The sequence below is a fragment of the Lampris incognitus genome, chromosome 14, assembly GCF_029633865.1.
Source record: "Lampris incognitus isolate fLamInc1 chromosome 14, fLamInc1.hap2, whole genome shotgun sequence".
Taxonomy (NCBI): domain Eukaryota; kingdom Metazoa; phylum Chordata; class Actinopteri; order Lampriformes; family Lampridae; genus Lampris; species Lampris incognitus.
This window is the reverse complement of record NC_079224.1, coordinates 45293802-45316132: the sequence shown is the minus strand read 5'-3', so window position 1 is coordinate 45316132 and position 22331 is coordinate 45293802. Positions and strand designations below refer to the sequence as shown.

General features: G+C 45.6%; 1 protein-coding gene across 1 annotated transcript in view; it reads right to left on the bottom strand.

The window, feature by feature from the left end:
* Positions 1–8221: 8221 nt before the first annotated feature.
* Positions 8222–22331, bottom strand: part of dnaaf11 (dynein axonemal assembly factor 11) — a 72531-nt gene continuing 58421 nt past the window's right edge. Inside the window, exon 12 of the mRNA XM_056293931.1 lies at positions 8222–8420. Coding sequence (XP_056149906.1) covers positions 8222–8420 — 199 coding nt within the window. The remainder of the gene's footprint in view (positions 8421–22331) is intronic.

The window sequence follows — 22331 nt, the reverse complement described above, 5'->3', positions numbered from 1 at the left end:
AACGGCGGGCAGAATCAACACAGACCCCCCCCCCCCCCCCAGAAGACAGTCTGTTTGAACTCCTGCCCTCTGGCAAGCGCTACAGAGCGATGTGGGCACCAAAATCCCCAGACACAGGCACAGTTTTTCCCGAAGGCCATCTCTCTCATGAATACTTAACAGCATGGTGCAATAATGGACACGTATTATGTAAACTTGGGGTCAACTGTACAAAGTAACGGGGAGTGCAGAAGAGAGGTGAAGAAGAGAGAGCAGGCAGGGTGGAGTGGGTGGAGCAGAGTGTCAGGAGTGATTTGTGACAGAAGGGTACCAGCAAGAGTTAAAGAGAAGGTTTACAAGATGGTTGTGAGACCAGCTATGTTGTATGGTTTGGAGACAGTGGCACTGATGAAAAGACAGGAGGAGGAGCTGGAGGTGGCAGAGATGAAGATGATAAGATTTTCATTGGGAGTGATGAAGAAGGACAGGATTAGGAACGAGTATATTAGAGGGACAGCTCAGGTTGGACGGTTTGGAGACAAAGCAAGAGAGACAAGATTGAGACGGTTTGGACATGTGTGGAGGAGAGATGCTGGGTATATTGGGAGAAGGATGCTGAATATGGAGCTGCCAGGGAAGAGGAGAAGAGGAAGGCCAAAGAGGAGGTTTATGGATGTGGGGAGGGAGGACATGCAGGTGTGACAGAGGAAGATACAGAGGACAAGAAGGGATGGAAACGGATGATCCGCTGTGGCGCCCCCTAACGGCAGCAGCTGAAAGTAGTAGTAGATTATGTAAACATGACACTTTGTAAATAGATCCCTCTGGTCAAGATGTCTCACCTACCTATCTACAATGTGCACTACCTCTTTAAACCAGATGTGCAATACAAACGTACAATAGTAAATACACATACGTACAACTGATGTACACTGGTTATAAGTTATTGCTGTTATTGTTGTGGTTGTAACATAGGTTTATAATATAGCTACATCCATCCATCTGGATGTAGCTATGGATGGTAGGTGAATATATAGTGTGTACTTCTGGTACATAAGACAATATAGGGTAATAAAGTGGGAGTATATAGCACTGTACATGGTCTAGTGTATGGGCAATATAGTATATAAGAAATATGATGATGGATGACATTTATACAGCACTTTATCTAGACACCCAAAGTGCTTCACAGGGAAGGGGGAAACTCACCTCAACCACCACCAATGTGTAGCACCACCTGGGAGATGCACGGCAGCCATTTTGCGCCAGAATGCTCACCACACATCAGCTTGAGGTGGAGAGGGAGTTATAATGGAGCAAATTATACGGTACAAATTATATGGTATAATATACGGTATAATATATGGGTATAAGTTGTTGATTACTCAGCCATAACGAAACTCTGTATAGTAGCGACATAGCTGTTGTGCGGACATGCTTGCCTCCAATGTCCTGTTGTTGTTCCATTTATTTCTTCTGGGTTTTTTTTGTTGTGTTTGTTGTTTTGTGTTCTTTTTTTCTCTTTTTTGTGAGTGATGTCTGCAAGTGCTAGAAGCTGCTGTGTAGTGGAGTCAAATTACTCTGTGTGCACAGACACACTTGGCCAATAAAGCTGATTCGGATTCTTGGATGTTGGGAGACCTCTGGATTGCTGCTGGAAGTGGTGTTGGTGGGCCAGTAGGGGGCATTCTTCCCTTTGGTCCTAATAAACAAATCCCAATGCCCCGGTGCAGTGACGGGGGACACTGTGCTGTAGGAGATGCTGTCCTTCAGATGAGACGTTAAACCGAGCTCCTGACTCACTGTGGTCATTAAAGACACTTGATACTTATCACAAAGCGTGGGGGGTTCCCCTGGTGTTCTGGGAAAAATTCCCAGCCTGGCTCTCTCCATCTGGCCACCTCATCATCCCCCTGTGTCATTGGCTCAATGACTCCTCCCTCTCCACCTCAAGCTGATGTGTGTTGAGCGTTCTGGTGCAAAATGGCTGCCGTGCATCACCCAGGTGGTGCTGCACACTGGTGGTGGTTGAGGTGAGTTACCCCCTTCACTGTGAAGCGTTTTGGGTGTCAAGATAAAGTGCTATATGAATGTAATCAATTATTAATTATTATTACTATTAATAACTACTGATGACGAGAAAAATCCCAAAATAAAGAATAAAAAGATTACAACCCATGAAGGTGGAGGCAAGCGAGTCAGGGTATTAAGACACATTTGAAAATGAACATGAAGACTTCAGTGCAAGTTCATAGTTGTAGAAATTGTTGTAAAGATTGTTTAGTGATGATGATATGATGATGATGATGATGATGATGATGATGATCTTTTTTAAGCAGCCGGAGAAACCGTCAGATTTCTCTGGCTGCTTAAAAACATCATTACATTTCATCTTCATCAATCTTTTTTTCTGCTTAAAAAAGTCATCATCATCCCCGGCTGCTTAAAAGCTTGATGGATGTTGGCCTGAACGTCTACACAAACAACATTCCAGACTGTGTGGTTTCTGAATCAGGTGTTAGATAGATGGCAGGGGTAGAAACACGTTGAGCTGTGAGTTCAGGTTTGTCTGAATCAGGTAGAGATAATGCGTCAAAAGACTGTATTTAAAACTAGAAGGAACCGTCTGCTGTCATGACAACAGACAAAAAAAAAAAGAAAAGAAAAGAAAAATCAATGGGGCAGTGAAGGAGCGCCTGCAGATAAGGACCAGAAGCCCAGCGGAGAGATGGTGGGCAGTTTGTGTGTTGTGACAGTCTGCCTTTTCACAGCAAACACAACCTCAGATGTTTAACTACTTGTGGACCGGTTCTGATCTTAAAGATCCAGTCCAAAGAAAACCATGTTTTCCGGTCTTGTATTTTTTAACAGAAGGATTGTTAATGTAAAATTAAACAATATTAAAACTGCTGCTGAGGTGAAAATGTGACTGAGAAACTCTCCTCCTGGTTGTCAACATAAAAAGTTCAAGAAAACCAATCAGCTTCTGGTAACTAATGATATCATCTGGTAACAAATGACATCATCTGGTAATAAATGACATCATCTGACACTCTGATTTGATCGGACGGTCAATGAGTTGTCATCAGTCTGTCATTTGGTCTGTTTTTGAATAGTTGCCTAGCAATATCATGTTAGTTAGCAAGTTAGCTAGCTATGAATAAAGAGTCTTGTGAACTCAACCTGCTGAGAATTGTCTGTGTTCAGACAGGGGGCGCTAACACAGTTGTAACAAATCACATGATACTTCTGAATCTGAATAAAAGACACACCTAACGTTAATATTACTCCATAAAACCTTCAATTAAAATCACTGGACTGGATTTTTAAACCAGGAATGTGGGGTGTGATTTTTTTCTTCCTGTAGGCAGAGATATGAAGAAGAGTTGTGCGTTTCTGTTCAAAGCAGAGTACAAGAAAGAGAAGTGGGTGATTGTAATGGGTGAGAAAGAAAGAAAATGTCCATGAAGCCAAAAAGACAAAACGATACAACACTCTTTACTGAAACCATTACAGGCAGCAGTAATCTCTATTCATATTCCCTGAAATCTTGGATAAATAGTTTTGTGTTCACATAAAAAGTGGCAATGATCAAGTCTTGGAAAGACGGCCGAGCTACAGAAAACACAACCCCAGAAAAACTGGATCTTCTTCCGGCTTCAGCCAGTCCCGTTAGCAACATGCTCGGTGTGAACGTATTTATTCACTACAATTAAAGAAGAAGAAAGCCACTTTATTGTGTCATTGTAGTCTTACAGTGAGTGAGTGTGTTCTCTCCATGTGACCATCCTATTGTATAGGAGCAGTGGGCAGCTGCAGCACCCGGGGACCAGCTCCAGTTCTTCTTTCCATTGCCTTGCTCAGGGGCACAGGCAGGAGTATTAACCCTAGCTTGCATGTCTTTTTGAAATATTATTCATGATCGGGTATCCGTCTCCACAGTGCAGTCCACAGAGGTTGTTTCAGAAATGTCAGAGAAGGTTATGCTTATTGGTCCATTAAAGGATCGACTGATTAATTGTTTGATTGATTAAATTACAAATGGATGGAGTGGCAAGGTGGGGGGCTTGGAGTTTGCCAGGCAACCGTTTTGCACAACAGAAGAAACCAAACATGCGCCGCATGTTGGGGCAATGCACTACCCATAAATCAAAGCGACAGGGAGGGGCCTGTGGGGACGCCCATCTCCATGGAAACAATCTCTCATAATCACATGTGTGCAGGATAATGAGACCTTGGGGCGCATCGCGTGAGACTTGAAGCAGCTCTGGGGCAGGCTCAAGCGGGCTCAACCCGACCGGCCCCGCACTGCAGCACATCCATGTTAGAAAGGCACACGTATGAAGGGCTCAGCGCTGCCGGTGTGCACAGACCTCCATGTGCTCAGGAGGTGGCTGGAAAGAGCTGAAGGGGAAGAATAAAGGGAGGAAATAATGTGCTTCTTTCAGAGCGGCGTGGCGGGGAAGGCCGTTTGTCAGGTGGCCAGTCATTTGTTGTTGGGTGTCAAATACAAAGCCAACGTTTGAGTTTATATAACAGTCAAACATTTCACATAACTCTATGTGTGTGTGTGTGTGTGTGTGTGTGTGTATTTACCTTCACATTCTGTATGATTTAAATGGTGCATTTTGAACATCTAAGCTAACATAACCAATGTCAACTTAACTGGTCCTGCATACCCTTTCATTAGCACCAATACCGCTGTAGGCCACTCAAACCAGAACTGCACCCACGTGTCGACACTGTAAGCTGCTTTCAACATCAGCAACCATCAGAATGTCTGATGACTAATGTCACTGCTTTGATATCTGCACTGATATCCTGCTGCCAGTGTGGGAAGATGGCGGCGCAAATTCAAGTTTGCAGCGGCCACACCTAGTACCAGCGTGGGAAGATTCACGCTTGCGGCAGCCTCACCCAGTACCGTCCATGCAGCGTCTTTGTCTACGTCTAAGTTTGTCTTCGTGTGATGGCTGGGAGAGCTGGCGCCGGATCGGCTGGGAGAGCTTGGTCTGCTGCATCCTGTGGGCCCAGGGACCACGGCCCTGCCTGGAGCTGTGCCCGAAGAGGAAACACCGAGAGCGTTCTGACAGGACACGGAGGCGGGGCAGGCTAAGCTAACTGCTATCCCATGCAGACCGGCAGTTCAGATTACACTGACGGCAGTCTAGTGGCGGCCTCGCCTAGCCTCGACTGTGTGTTTAGTGTAGTCGTGTGGCGTGCGGGGAGGTGTGTCAAAGGTGTCTGGCTGGGAGAGCTGGCGTTGGATCGGCTGAGGGAGCCTGGTCTGCTGCATCCTGTGTCCCCAAGGATCACGGCCCTGACCGGAGCTGCGCCCAAAGAGGAAACACCGAGGACGGTCTGACAGGACGTGAGAAGTGGGGCAGGCTAAGCTAACTGCTAGCCCATGCAGACTGGCAGTTCCAACAGTCATCCTGGCTGGGGTTCGTTCTCCTGGACAGTGATCTTTGTTTAGTTCAGATATGTGTTTTAGTTGGGATATATGTGTTTTTGTAGTTTTTTGGTTTTTTTGTCTTTGTGTTGCCCTGATTTGGGCTAGGGGAGACGATGATGATGACAAATAAAGTGGTTCTGGTTTCTTTCTGATTTCTGAAACAGCGACATGTCACACAGAAGGAAGGAGGTTACAAGTATGTGCAGCCAGGACTGCAGACCTTGAAACACACCGTGGACCACATGTGACAACTCGCTCAGTCGTTCCACAAACTGACATTTCAGATTGACAGGGACAGATAACAGAGTAAAACCAGTTATTAAAAAGTACCAACTGTGGGGCGTCCCCTCTGGCTCACTTGGTAGAGTGGTACCACATAGGGCCGAGTCCTTACCGCAGTGGCCTTGGTTCGACTCCGGCGCAGGCCCTTTGCTGTATGTCATCCCCTCTCTCTCCCCTGCCTTTCCTGTGTCTCTCTACTGTCACTGCTAAAATAAAGCAGAAAAAGTCATCATTAAAAAAAAAACAGCCAGGTGTTTGTGGCAGAACCTTGGACGCCTCTCGTGACAAACGAAGCAGCGCGGGCCTGTTTCAAATCAGTCGCCTGTCTCGTGAGACGCCAGAAGGATTCAGAAGAAACTGACATCAGCCCCATGTCAGCACCGTGAGGAAGAACTTCTTCACAGCTGGTGTTGAGAGAGCAGGGACCGAACCTGCAGAGGATGCGGCGCAGCTCCTGCACGTGACTCATAACAACAGGTTACACACGTTGGTCAACAAAGCACTTTTATACAACTATAAAGCTGAGTTGGGATTATTGTGAGGATTGTGTGACTGTGATTGGTTGTGAGACTAATGTATCTATGTGATTTGTGATGATTTGTGAGATTGTTGGGATGTTAATAACGATATTGGGGTTCTTTTTGTACGGTGGTTTGTTGTGATTTGTCGAGTCTGGTGTCGAGGGTTTGTATCCTGTGCCGGGAAAAAATTCGTTATATTTTTCATTAAATGACAGACAGGTGCATCGTTCATTAAAACAACAACATCAGGGGGCGCCCCGGTGGCTCACCTGGTAGAGTGGTACCACACGGGGCTGAGTCCTTACCGCAGCAGCCTGGGTTCAGATCCAGTTGGGGCCCTCTGCTGCATGTCATCCCCTGTCTCTCTCTACTGTCACTGTTAAAATAAAGCAGAAAATGCCCCCCCCCCAAAAAAACACACATCTGGAGGAGCGCCATTTTGCAAGAATTTTCTACTTCACTGTTGCCTCTTGCACCCTGTTCGTGTTACACAGACCTGGACTTCTTCTCCTTCTTTCAGCGTGCTCCTGTTGCTCAGGGGTCGCCACAGCGGATTTTAGTTTCCATCGGTACCCTGTGAGGGCGCAGCACTGATGGCGGTCATGGTTAACCCAGGCCTTCACCGACCCGGTATGGTCTTGTTAATCCGCATACTGATTGGGTGATATGTTTCGTGGGATGGCCTTCCTGACACGACCACTAAGCCTATGGACGGGGGCACAGGTGAAGCGCTGGATGCCACCCCAGTATTCATGGACTTGCGCCCATGCCTGTCGCCAACAGGCCCGGGCTAAAACAGCACTCACACACTCATCTTCCCAGCAGGTTTTAATCGGGTTAATAAAAACCATAAATTCCTCATTCTTCCACGGAACACCAAGTTTGGAGAGTATAAAGACTTGAGTACGTCTAGACTTTCCGCAGTGTTTTGTCTTACACACCAAAACGGCGTGAATGTCAGAGACAGCAGCCTGCTATACCGCCATGCTGGAAGTGTGGGATGTGAGGAGACGACTGGCTGTCAGGAGTGAAAAATGGACGACGTCCAGAAGGTTCTCTCAGGACACCGCTGGTGAGCCGGCGGAGAGATAGAGGAGCTGCTGAGAGAGGCGCGGGGAAGAGCAGTGTCACGACCTCCTCGCTTTTTCTACTGACAAGTCGGAGGGAAGTAAAGACCGAGGAGACTTCATCCCAACTTCCAAGGAGCAACGGACAGCCTTCAAAATGGGGTTTGTCTCTGTGTGCTTTGGGCGGCGAGGCTGTGAGGGGAAAGAACTTTCTTTTTCTTGTACTTTGTGGAAAGGGCACTTGAGAAGAGTTTCACAAAAAAGCCAACAACACAAAAACAAAAACAAAAACCACAACATCAGGTCAGGCTCCAGAGCCACATGCCACAGACACATCAGATTAAAAAGCAAAAAAAAAAAAGATTTTTTTACAGTTCAGGACTTCCTGTACTGTTTTTTTTTTCTCAGACAACCAAAAATATGTAGACAATGTGAAGTAAGATTCCTACTATTTCCTCAGCAAACACCGTGTTTTGTACACCGCTGCTTTCAGGGGTGAAAGGTTATGAAATAGATAAACAACCATAAAAACATGAGCCACAACACAACACAATCAGCGGTAACGCATCTGTATCAACAGGGAGAGAGTCATTCCAGGAGTAGGAGGAGATAAAATGTTCCAACATATTTTCCAAAATCAAAACTTCTTTTTTTCCCAGGTCTTACTTCTACATGGCGTCCAAAGACTTCAGTTAGCGTTCAACATGGATGTCCACTAAAACATCCCACCATATAACTAAAATATTGTAGTGAATTCCAGGGGCAGCCAGGAAGTGAGCCCAGGTTCCCCGCACCACTGCGCTAACCAGTCAACTAAAGGGTCTGACCCGTTAGCCAAGGGCTAGCGAGTCTAGTCCTCCGTGGTCGTTACAATATATATTTTATTTTTTTCCGTGAAATGTTGCTCCAGTGAAGTTTTATAGCAGAGGGGGGACATCGGGGTCGTCCACAAAGCCTTCAGAGAAGCGGCTTTGTTCTGAGGTGGTCGGCGATTGGGCCCTGGCGATCCCCAACGGCGTCTGCTTGACGTTACGGTCGAGCTGTACGATGTTGGCAAGGTCGATGGCGGTGTGTTTACTGGGGTCCACCTCCAGCCTCTCGCACCCACTGCCTTTCCTGTAGAACGAAAAAAAATTATTATAATGAGACAAACTGGCCAAAAACCTCTCTCTGTCCAATATTCATTTAACAAGTCAACGGTCTAAAAACCATGTACTATGAAAGAAAAGTACTTTATGCCATGTTTTGATGTATGTGGAACTTGTGGTCTTTGTGGTATTTTTCTTATGGTTTGCTGGCCCATGAGGATATGGTACACAGGACAACAGTACCTCTAACAGTTGGGAGGTGGCAGGTATTGGGCCAGATGTCCTACTTGCCAAAAGGAATGCGAAAGGGTGTGGCGGCCTCTCGCTTCCTGGTGTAGTGATCACCATGGGTCTATCAGGACCTTAGCTTATGGCCGCTCCTACGCAAATGTGTCGTGGTACCTGCTGTTTTTACAAAGTCTGCTGCGGGGGCGACCGGGTTCCCGGCGGTATAACCGGGTGGGTCGATTGGACTCGTTAGCCTTGGTTGGCAGCCAATCTAGGAGAAGGACAACTCTGATTTCAAACCTCCACTGCCTTGTGGATATACTTGTCTACAGGAAAGGTTTCGGGAAGAAACCCTGAGGAAAAAATCTGCATCCGTCTCCAATGCCAGTCGTCTTGCTAGTCTTGCCACTGGTAGTAGGTGGTCTTGGACGAGAGTGGGGTTGATGATGCGCAACTCTTCCTCACTTTAATCATCGCGCAAGTCATCAGTCATCCATCACAGGATGAGTAGATGGTCCTCATCGCTGCGACAGATGAATAACAACATAACACTTCTAACAGTACTAACATAGCACCACAGTACATACTGGTACACATGGTACATAGACAACAGTAACTCTAACAGTACTAACATAGTACCACAGTACATACTGATGATATACACAGTACTAGGGCTGGGATGACTCATCAATGTCATCGATTACGGAAATACTGGATTTGCATAACGTGTGTCGGTGTGTTGCAGTGAAGTAAGACGGCTGGGCCCAGGCGAAGCATGGATTCCCTCAGAGAACAAGCTGCAGCTAAAAACACCTCGCCCACGATCATCTTAAGTGTGGGAGTATTTTAGAAAGAGACCCAGTAATATGGTGCTCTGTAAGTTCTGCAAACAGGAAATGGCTTATCACAGCAGTGCAACTGCTGTGCACGAACATTTTGTTTTAAAAAGGTGCTGTATAAATAAACTCATACTTAGTTGAAGTGAAGGCATCCCGTAGGACTATGTCAAGACAGCACCGGAAACTCTGTTTACTTGTTGTCCCTACCCAAGCATGATATATTCACAATCATGTATGAGTGAGAAAATCCCTTAAACTTTCGTTACAGTGTTATTACAGTGTTATTACAGTCTGTAAGTCGTTTCAATCCTTGCCCCACACTGAGCAAAAACACATTGGCCAGTGATAACTTGTTTGTGTCGGTGAGATGAGCACCGTGGAGGTGTGGGTGTTGTATCGAACTCTGTTTCCCCATCGAGAACTGTATCCCCCTACAGAAACGGGTTAGCTATCGGTTAATTCAGCCTTGGGTTAAGGGTAATCAAGTGTCCCGGTGTTGTATCGAACTCTGGGTAGGGGAGACAGGTCTCAACGGGGAAACCAAGTTTGATACAACACCGGCTGTCGGGGTTCAGAAATATAGCTCTATCTCACTATGTTTGTCCTTCCATGAAATAACCAAAGGAACATTCAAATCAGGTGAGCGAGTAAAAAAAAAAAAAAGCTGCTCGTGGGTTTTGTTTCTATAACAACACATCACACCGTTGGGGGCATCCGGGTGGTGTGGCAGTCTATTCCATTGCCTACCATCACGGGGATCACCAGTTCGAATCCCCGTGTTACCTCCGGCTTGGTCGGGCGTCCCTACAGACACAATTGACCGTGTCTGCAGGTGGGAAGCCGGATGTGGGTATGTGTCCTGGTCACTGCACTAGCACCTCCTCTGGTCAGTTGGGGCGCCTATTCGGGGGGGAGGGGCAACTGGGGGGAACAGTGTGATCCTCCCACGTGCTACGTCCCCCTGGTATGGGAGGAGGCATGTGGTAGTCTGCAGCCCTCCCCGGATCGGCAGAGGGGGTGGAGCAGCGACCAGGGCGGCTCAGAAGAGTGGGGTAATTGGTTGGGTACAATTGGGGAGAAAAGGTGGGGGGCATATCACACCATTGTATGATAGCCTAGCATCGCCCCTTTGCTTTTTATTATCCAAGTGTTTTTTTATAGTTTGCAAATCGCCACAGCAAACATCCCCCCCCCCTCCCCCGTTCTGCCTCCCATAACTCACCCCTATCAACTGAGTGGGGACATACAAAAAAAAATAAAAATATAGAAATACAAATTTAAAAAAAGTAAATAGATAAATAAATAGAGTAAAGGGTGTGTCTTAGATCAGTGTAGAGAACACAAGTTTTCTCCCCCAGTTCGTGTTTGGGGTAGAACCAACTAGCGGTTTTCCATTCATCCATCCATCACCCAAACCGCTGGGATGCTGGAGCCTATCCCAGCAGTCATTGGGTGGCAGGCGGGGAGACACCCTGGACAGGCTGCCAGGCCATCACAGGGCCCACACACACACACACACCTAGGGACAATGTAGTACGGCCGATCCACCTGACCTACATGTCTTTGGACTGTGGGAGGAAACCGCAGCCCCCGGAGGAAACCCACACAGACACGGGGAGAACATGCAAACTCCACACAGAGGACGACCCGGGATGACCCCCATGGTCGGACTACCCCGGGGCTCGAACCCAGGACCTTCTTGCTGTGAGGCGACCATGTTAAGCGCTGCGCCACTGTGTCGCCCTTCTAAAGATACTTCATCATCTAATCTTCCTTCCATCATCTCGGTTTTCATCCTGAGGATCCATCAGATCCAGAATCAAACAAGCCATACAAAGATGAAATTAAACCTTTATCAAAGCAGTGTCCTATAACTGCTGCCCCTAATGAGGAAATGACAGGTATATCTAATGAATAATTTTGAGATAAGGATATCAAGTTCCTAATTTGAAGATATCTGAAAAAGTGGCTCTTTGGAATGTCATATTTAGTTGATATTTCTGCAAAGGACCTAAGTACTTTATCATCACAGTACACATCTTGACGTTCCTTAACCCTTTGTCAGCCCATAACCGAAGTCCTGAGTCACATTTCCCTGGTTTACAGTTAACATTACCCAAATAGGACTGGAGTGTGACCAGGGGGTGTTTATATTCAAATCTTTACAAGTGTCAAACCAAACGTTAATCATTTTCAATACAACAGGGTTGTCTGTATTTTTTTCTCAGGTATTTGTGACCTGCTGAATACAAGTACAAGTGCAACAGTAAGCTTGGCGTAACGGGACCAGATTCCAACTCCATCCAAGCAGGGGGGTTTTCAGATGAAAAATAAAACATGACGGGCCGCAGTTGAGCCGCCCAGTAATACCACCGGATGTCTGGGCATTTAAGGCCTCCTCGGTCATATGGTCGATATAATAAAGATAGTCATAGTCTGGGGCGTTTATTTTGCCAAATAAAGTTGGTAAACAATTTCTTAATTCTATTAAAGAAAGATGAGGGAGGGGGCGGGGGATATTCTGGGACAAATAAGACATTTAGGGAGTATGGTAGGGAGTATGGTAGGGAGTATTGTGGTGGACACTAGGGGCTATGCCTCTCACCCAGCAGGGCTGTGGGCTGGGGGCGTGGTTTACGTTCCCGGGCTCTCTGCTGCAGGGTGGTTCCTGTTTCCGTTTGGTTTTGGAGCTGAGGAATAAAGTTCAAACTCGCCTTCGTCTCCTGTGTTTTCCCTCATCCTGCCACAGCATGTTCCTTTTTAGAATATTTATCCTGCCAACCACTGAGATAGGTAAAGATGGCCAACGTTCTACTGGTCAGGTGGTAGCTTCCAGAACTGGTCACCTCGGGGACCATTTTGATAGCCGGACATGTGAGATTATCCGTTGGGCTGAAAATAGAAGCATAAACGTGGCTACTTTTCCTCTCTAAGTCATTAAGTAACATTATAAATGATTTTCAATGATTAACTTTGTATCCAGATATTTTTCCAAATCTTTTAATTAGCTCTAGGAGTGGAGGGATAAAACTGTTTAGATTTCTTTGGAGCAAGATTACATCATCAGCAAAGAGTGCTACTCTATGTTCTGAACGACCTTCTCCAATTCCATAGATGTCACTACGCATCCTCACCACTATAGCAAATGGCAAGAATAAATAGCAACGGGGATAAAACATAATGTGTCTTGGGCTCCTCTGGGAGTCGTTCATACAATCATGAATTTCCAGTAAAAGCATTTCATGTAAAATCTCGAAACTGTTGTGTGAATTCAGTCCAACTGGTTTCAGGTGCTTTCTTCATACAGGAGACGCGGCGTCTAAACAAGTGGACTGATCTGTTCCGTCGGCGGATTATCCCTGGACAATCCTAGAAACAAACTGCACTGAACTGAGGGATGTAAAAAAAAAGTAGGTTTTGTGTCATCATCTCTGATTTAATGGTTTCAGAAATTTTTTGCAGCCCAGAGTGGCGTCCATCTTTCACCGTGACCCCTTCCCACTTTGAGAAGAACCTCCATAAATTCATCTTGAGAGGTGTGCGTGTGTGTATGTGTGTGTATGTGTGTGTGTGTGTGTGTGTGTGTGTGTGTGTGTGGTGGGTTGTTTTATTACACAGGTCTTTCTGAGCTTCATCATCAGCTCAGGCTAATCCTGCTCCTCTAAACCACAATGTTCCCATTGAACTCATCCCCCTCATCAGTTCATCAGCTCATATCGACTGAAGTGAGATGGCAAAATGGTTTTCACAGCAAACGACTGTGGAGAAGATCTCGCGGGGATCGGTTGGTGCAGGAAGTGTTCGTGTGAAACGTGGAGGAATCACGTTTATGGTTGATGATAATTAACGTTAAGAGGACTCCAAGGTGACATAAATCTGATGAGATAGAAGTGGGAGTCAGGCACCGTCACTTCCCCGTCTTAGTCAACTTTTCAACCTCTCACTCTCTCTGTCGTCTGTCATTTTAACTTGTCATCTATCTGATTAATATTTTTACTGTTTTATTGATTTTGCTTCATGCCCACCTTTGCCAGACTCTTCAACTGTTCATTTGTTTTGGTTTTCTTTTACTGTATTTTTACTTTACCTCCTTGAGCTCTGGGAAGAAACTATAGTAATACAGTACTTTTTTAAATATCATTAGTCATATAATTATTTCTGTGAAACAATAGAGTAATCATCAATTTCTTGATCACCAGCAATATAAGTAACCATCAGTAAGAGAAGCACGTGTCCAAGACCAGCACTCAGAAAACAGCTGTGGCGGCATGATGGCGCAGTGGTTAGCGCTGTCGCCTCACATCCAAAAGGTCCTGGGTTCGAACCCCAGGGTTGTTCAACCTTGGGGGTCATCCCAGGTCGCCCTCTGTGTGGAGTTTGCATGTTCTCCCCATGTGTGTGGTGGGTTTTCACCGGGCGCTCCGGTTTCCCCCACCATCAAACAAGACATGCATGTTAGGGTTAATCTCCTGTTTGTGCCCCTGAGCAGGGCATGGCAAGACGAACTGGAGATGCTGCAGCTGCCCGCTGCTCCTAGCTACACAGCTAGGGTGGCTTAAATGCAGAGCATGAATTTCCCCACAGAGATTAATAAAATATATCAAAATCCAAAAAAAAAAAATCAAACCAACTAGAAGAGTTCCCTCAGTAGAGTCCAGACCCCCACCAGGCATATCTCCTCGTCTTCTCCTCTCTTTTCCGGTGCTCTGACTTAACCAGCTAAGGAGTTAGCATCCCCGCATGGTGTAAAACAGGTTTTTCAAAGGTTTTGAATCTCCACAACCACGAGAGGTTCTTCATCATAGTCATAAATGTGCACAAACATGATTATGCTGACTGGCCCAGTAGTATGGAGATTAGCAGCAGACAGATCAGTGGTCACTCGGGGGCGAGTATGACTGTCCTCCCTCTGGGTCCCTCTGGGTTCTCAGGTGGGCGTAGAGGCCGGATCCTGGAGCCACATAATGGGAGGAAGCCTGCCCGTGACAGCTTTTTACGTGGAGAGGCTGATGCACCTAAGGCCACCACACGGTCCTTGGCAGGGGGTGGCCAGAGTCAAATGGCATGGAGAACCAAGACAATTGGGGACCACCCTCTGTTGCAGTCTTCATCTGCCTTCACTGCCGTTGTGAACTGGAGACATCTTCCACCAGTTCTACCACTGAGGTCTTTGTTGGATCATGCTTCATCTGGAACCCCCCCCCTTTACCTACCCACCTTGGGGGATCCTACCAGAAGGTAGGGCCCCCCAAGGTGGATAGATACAGTGGACAGCATAGCTTTTGGGATCATTTGTACATACAAGCTTCTCCACCATGGCAAGGTGGCAATCCAGGAGAAAACACACAAACACACACACACGACCAGGCATATAATCCCCTTCAGGCTCCAGGTAATTAAAATCAGAATCTCTATTTGCTTGATTTTCACAATTCATTCACCTGTTATAGGTGAAGGATTTTGTCCTTGTGGTGTGGTGATATGAAACACGAAGGATTTAACACATCATATATAGATAGATTTGGTTAAAAGTCATTATACATAAGTGGTACACCATATTAATTATAATACCAATACGTTTTATTACCTTAACTGATCATCTCGGTTAAGTGGACAAGGGAAGTAAATAATGTGGGGAATATTCTCTATACGGTGTGCAAAGTAAGAAATAAAGAATCTAAAACAGTTCATGAATAGGTTGAATTTAGTGACAGCGTGACTTCCTGTTCCTCTGAGAGGACACGTGACAGGAACGTCCAAGTGAGGAGGTAAGAACCACGCAGATGAAAGCTCTTAATCACCTATTAACCTAATGACACGAATACAAAGACTCCGATTTATTTTTGGACGTTTAAAGACGGATCTTCAGCGATGTTCTAAATATAGCGGTGCATGAATGAGCCAACGCCACGGGACAAACCAACGCCTCCAGTACCGCCAGTCATCAGCTTATAGCGGTAGTCTGATGAAAGTGGTCACATGGTTTGAAATATCGGGATTTCTCTCTCATATATAGCTAAGGAGTGCATGACACACGAAACAGGCTTGTACTGCTGAGTTAAAAAAAAAAATTCCAACATCTATCTTTATACACATATATATACACACACACACACACACACACACACACACACATATATACATAACTTTGGTAAAAGAAACTCAATGGTTTATATGTGTGTGCGTGTGTGTGTATGTATATGTATATACACATATACACATATACACATATGTGTGTGTGTGTGTGTGTGTATATGTATATACATATACGTATATACACATATATATACACACACATATATATATATGTGTGTGTGTGTGTGTGTGTGTGTGTGTGTGTGTGTGTGTGTATATGTGTATAATATCCAGTTAGTCAAGTAAATTCTCTATGAGACAGGACAAGCCTGTTTCATGCTATAAGCAATCATCGCTGATGATTGCTTATAGCATGAAATGGTGAGGGCATCATTTCACGCTATAAGATTCATGCCATGATTTGGCATTGAATGTTTGATTCAATGCCAAATCATTGGCATTGAATCAAGGGAACCTGCAGTAAACAGAAAACAACCTCACGGGAGCGCCTGTTCAGTATGTACTTAATGTATTACAGCTCCCTCTCTGGCGGACCGTCTCGTGGAGCTGTGGAAATAAGCTGGACTAAGTGGACTCCCAACCAGTAGGACAGCCGAGTCAAAAGCAGAGGGACAGCACAGTCTGACAGGACAGATGGACACACTGACCACAGAAGACACAACCTCACGTGTGGTGTACAGCAACACTGGTGTACCCCACACAAGGCAACGTACACGGTACATCACTCTACAGGTACACGAGGCCCGCCACCGTCTCACACCTTCACAAGGCGGTTAGGAGAAACATCACATTCATGATAAAATCCTCACAACTGACGCCCGGGTAGTGTAGCGGTCTGTTCCGTTGCCTACCAACACGGGGATCGCCTGTTCGAATCCCCGTGTTACCTCCGGCTTGGTCGGGCGTCCCTACAGACACAATTGGCCGTGTCTGCGGGTGGGAAGGCGGATGTGGGTATGTGTCCCGGTCGCTGCACTAGCGCCTCCTCTGGTCAGTCAGGGCGCCTGTTCAGGGGGGAGGGGGGACTGGGGGGAATAGCGTGATCCTCCCACGCGCTACGTCCCCCTGGTGAAACTCCTCACTGTCAGGTGAAAGAAGCGGCTGGTGACTCCACATGTATGGGAGGAGGCCTGTGGTAGTCTGCAGCCCTCCCCGGATCGGCAGAGGGGGTGGAGCAGAGACCGGGACGGCTCGGAAGAGTGGGGTAATTGGCTGGATACAATTGGGGAGAACCACCCCCCACCCCCACCCCCAAAAAAAATCCTGATAATTCCAGCAATCATTTCTCCGTCTTGTTGAAGATTTGAATAGTGAGATTTCGCAGCTTCAGCTTGGTGTGTGTGTGTGTGTGTGTGTGTGTGTGTGTGTGTGTGTGTGTGAATTGAAGGATGAATAGACTGCGGAGGGACGTAAACTTCTGAACAAAGGTGCTGAAAGATTCATATATTCTAACAACAACAGGTCTATAAGCTACTTTTTATCTGTTGAGAGTTACATGACCACTGAGAAGGTCTATATGATGTATAACTTATCCATCTAATATTAATATACCAATTATATATATGATGTAGTATAACTTATCTAATATTAATATACCAATTATACATATGTTGTACAACTTATCTAATATTAATATACCAATTATACATATATTGTACAACTTATCTAATATTAATATACCAAATATATATATATGTTGTACAACTTATCTAATATGAATATACCAATTATATATATGTTGTATAACTTATCTAATATTAATATACCAATTATATATATGTTGTACAACTTATCTAATATTAATATACCAATTAAATATGTTGTATAACTTACCTAATATGAATATACCAATTATATATGTTGTATAACTTATCTAATATTAATATACCAACTATATATATGTTGTATAACTTATCTAATATTAATATACCAACTATATATATGTTGTATAACTTATCTAATATTAATATACCAATTATATATATGTTGTACAGCTTATCTAATATTAATATACCAATTATATATATGTTGTACAACTTATCTAATATTAATATACCAACTATATATATGTTGTATAACTTATCTAATATTAATATACCAATTATATATATGTTGTACAACTTATCTAATATTAATATACCAATTATATATATGTTGTACAACTTATCTAATATTAATATACCAATTATACTGTGACAGTCTTACTCTGCATAGATCAACCATTGTGTATGTGTGTGTGTGTGTGTGTGTGTGTGTGTGTGTATGTGTGTGTGTGTGTGTGTGTAGTTTTTGTAAGACTACAGTATTGTTGCACCAAAAGCTCTTGGTTTACCGGTGGGGAATACAAATATCCCTGTCTCAGTATTTCAGTCCAGACCCAACACCCATTTATTCAGCACAGTCTGCAGCCCACCTCAACTCGCAGCCGCTGTCTGTCATTCACTGAACTCTCCTGTGCACAGGCCTGGAGCTGACCCCCCCCCCATACACACACACACACACACACACACACACACACACACACACAAACACACACACACACACACACACACACACACACACACTGCTCTGTTTCTTAGTTTGTGCAGTATTTGCTCAGTCTCTCAGCTTTCTTTCAAACCCGTTTAAGGGTCTATAATATAATATGAGCTACTATATAAACAGTCCAGATGCCCGGCTAGTGCCCCCTTATTCCTCTCTCCTCTTTTCTGTCTCTTTTCTTTGACATCTCCTCCTCCACTGTTTCCATCCATCCATTACCCAAGCCACTTATCCTGCTCTCAGGGTCACGGGGATGCTGGAGCCTATTCCAGCAGTTATTGGGCGGCAGGCGGGGAGACATCCTGGACAGGCCGCCAGGCCATCACAGGGCCGACAGACACACACACACACACACACACACACACACACACACACACACACACACACACACACACACACACACACACACTTGCTGGTTGTCCATCGTGTCCAATGATGACCATCTTCTCCTATTTGTGAGTCGTTTGGTGGCTGAATAGTCCGATCCCGGATGCACAGTTGCGGTTGCAGACCGGGCGTGTAAAAGTGGTGCTGGGGGGGGTGGGGCAGGGGTAGCTTGGCGAGCATGCCGCTTTGCATGCTTTGCTACACGGTGTTGTGTGTGCTGGTTTTCCATATACTTCACTCCCTGATAGAGCGCCACATGGTGCAGCAGGAGGCAAGTTCCTCCAAAGCAGAGGGGTTGATCTGGCATCTTTTCAGTGTGGTCTTCATCTGGTCTTTGAACCGCTTCTTCTGCCAACCAGGAGTGTGTTGACCAAGGCGTAGTTGGCCATAGAGGACTTTGGTTTAGGGTAGACTCCACGCTGCAGCTGCCTGCCCGCTCCAACACCTCTGTGTGTGGCACTCTGTCCTCCCAAGTCATGCCGAGGATCCTCTGGAGACACCTCACATGGAAGGCCTCCAGGCTTCTGAGATGGTGGCTGTAGATGGTCCATACCTCACATCCATAGAGTAGTGTGGTGATGCACACTGCTGTGTAAACAAGCACTTTGGTGTGGAGACTGAGGTTGCTGTTCTGGAAAACCTTTCTCCTTAGACGACAACAAGATGTTGAGGCTTGTTTGAGGCGGTGCTGGATCTCATCATCCATTGTGCAGGTGTCAGATAGCATGCTTCCCAGATATTTGGGCCAACACATTCTGACCTAGGGACAATTTAGTGTAGCCGATTCACCTGACCTACATGTCTTTGGACTGTGGGAGGAACCCGGAGCACCCCGAGGAAACCCACGCAGACACAGGGGGAACACACAAACTCCACACAGAGGACGACCCGGGACGACCCCCAAGGCTGGACTACCTCAGGGCTCAAATCCAGAACCTTCTTGCTGTGAGGCGACCACGCTAACCACTGCGCCACCGCGCCACCCTCCTCAACTGTTTTTTGAACATTAAATCAAGGAATACGTTGAGAGCTGTAACAGAGTGCGTGGTACATACTAAAGTACTGAAATCAGCAGTAAACTCCAGAGAAAACATTACACTGATAGGAGTGAATGTCTCTCATACTGCATGACACTGAACACGACCACAAACAGGACATCGCTCTGTTCATTCAAACAAAGCAAAAGCAGCGTTAGACTGAAACTAGTTTGTGACATCATCAGGAAGTTGGCTTGAGCGGTGGCTACCAAGCTAACGCTGGTGCAACAGCACGTCCTCCAGTAAATGGATGCTAGAGCAGAGTGTTAGGCATCAATGTATTCATGTAGTTGGCAAAACCAGGGTGAACCTATGTAACTTAACATGAGTCCCTCACTTCCCAGCTCACTTTGAGAGAGAGGGACTTTCTAATAGCCATGCCTTAATCAGGAACAGGAACACTTTGTCATTTCCCCCAGCATCTGCAGAGGACAGCTGGGACTTGGGTTTGTGACGTTGCTTAGGGAGGAAACTATGTCTGAAAGTAAACTCACCAAAGATAATGAGTCTTCATGTAGACAAACAAGACCTCACGGACCTCCTCCTCCCAGGCCTCCATGGTGATGGTGGTCGCCACCTGGACACTGCTTGGCATCCCCGTCATCACATTTTCTGTTTATATATCTTATAAATCCATATAAATTTTGTTATCCTGTTTTAATGTTATATCCTTCTCTCACTAAGATGTGTGACTTATTTTTTTATTTTTAATTTTTTACATGATGATGGTGGTCGCGTGGCTCGGGTCCTGGGCTGTTCTGGCGGCATCTGGACACTGCTTGGCATCCTCCTCATCATATTCTTCATATATTTTATAAGTCCATTATAATTCTGTTATCCTCTTTGTCCTCTTTCAATGTTGTATTGTGTAAATTGTGTAAACACCACATCTATTGCACGTTATCCGTCTTGGGAGAGAGAGCCCTCTCTGTTCCTCTCCCTGAGGTTTCTTCCTGTTTTTTCCTCCTGTTAAAGGGGTTTTAGGGAGTTGTTCCTTATCTGACGCGAGGGTCTAAGGACAGGATGTTGTGTTGCTGTAAAGCCCCCTGGGGCAAATTTTTAATTTGTGATATTGGGTTATACAAATAAAATTGCCTTGACCTGACCTGTGACCAGAACGAGTCTCGCTAACAACATCACCAAGATCTGCTCAGCTTCAGGACCACTGGTGGATCCATACAGGACCAGATTTGGAGTGGATCTGAGGTTGTGTGCAGGCTTCTGATGCACAGCCTGATCCTAATCTCATTAAAGAAGATCTCATTACACCGGTCAACACAAAGATACACAGCAGACTACTTCTAATTCTTGGTTGATGTGTTTAAAACCCTTTCTGTGGACTCCTCCGCTCGAGGAGGGAAGATACTATATGACCATCACTTTATTCCACACAGAGGACTTTACTTTTTAGGGGTATTCCTGATCACAGCAGGATGTGTAGTTGTCTCTTGTGCTGTTTTTCACTCTAATCTTCTCTCTATTTAGTAATTAGTGTTTAGATCAGTTCTATAAATTCACTGTTTTTACTCTTTCGGTGCACTCGTTTTTTATATTTTTAATGCTGTTATATTTGTTGTTTTTGTTTTTTCTCCACCCCCCCCCCCCCCGACCTTTTTCTTCCCAATTGTACCCAGCCAATTACCCCACTCTTCCGAGCTGTCCCGGTTGCTGATCCACCCCCTCTGCTGATCCGGGGAGGGCTGCAGACTACCACATGCCTCCCCCGATACATGTGGAGTCGCCAGCCACTTCTTTTCACCTGACAGTGAGGAGTTTCACCAGGGGGACGTACCATGTGGGAGGATCACCGTATTCCCGCCAGTTCCCCTTCCCCCCTGAGCAGGTGCCCTCCTTGACCAGAGGAGGTGTAGTGTAGCGACCATGACACATACCCACATCCGGGTTCCCACTCGCAGACACGGACAACTGTGTCTGCGGGGACACAAGCCGGAGGTAACACGGGGATTCGAACTGGCGGTCCCCGTGTTGGTAGGCAACGGAACAGACCGCCACGGCCCCCCGGACGCCCATATTTGTTCTGTTTTAACTGATGTTTCATGTATGTAGTAGAGCATTTTGTAACCGCTGTTTTGAAAAGTGCAACAAAAATAAAATATTTCATCTTATAATTTTCACCTTATCCTCACTTTCATCTTGTGCTCAGTTTAATCCAAATGTTGACATCATTTAAAGCAAAACTGAAAGTCAAATGAAAAAGCAACTGCAAATCACCCGTGTTACCTCTCAGCAAATAGTACTTTTGTGTAGCTAAGAGGAAGCAACAGAGAAACTACTTCCTGTCGGTGATTCATTCAAACAAAACAGCCACTGTGTGTGTATGTGTGTGTGTGTGTGTGTGTGTGTGTGTGTGTGTGTGTGTGTGTGTGTGTGTGTGTGTGTGTGTATGATGGTCGGGGGGGGGGCGCAAGATTAACAATACCTTAGATCGTGGTCTTAGTTTAGTCCTGTTCTCAGTAACGGCCAGGTAAACCTATAGTCAGCACTTCCCTATGCGAGATGGATGGAGCCATTAGCCCAAGGCTCCTCTAATAACACACTTCTTGGTTATGAAGTCCAAGATGGCTGCCTGTAATAGGTCACTCCAGGCAAAGGCCTCCGCAGGCATCATAGCTCAGAGTTAATAAGATCTCAAAATTGTCAAGAGATGAACAGAGCTGCTACCATTGCCCGTCATTACCAGAATGAGGAAATATTCTAAGCGGAGAAGGAAGGAGACGGACACCTGCTGATGGGGAACTACTGATAAAGCCATTTGAGAGTTTGCGACAGGACTGATGCCTTGTAGGAAAC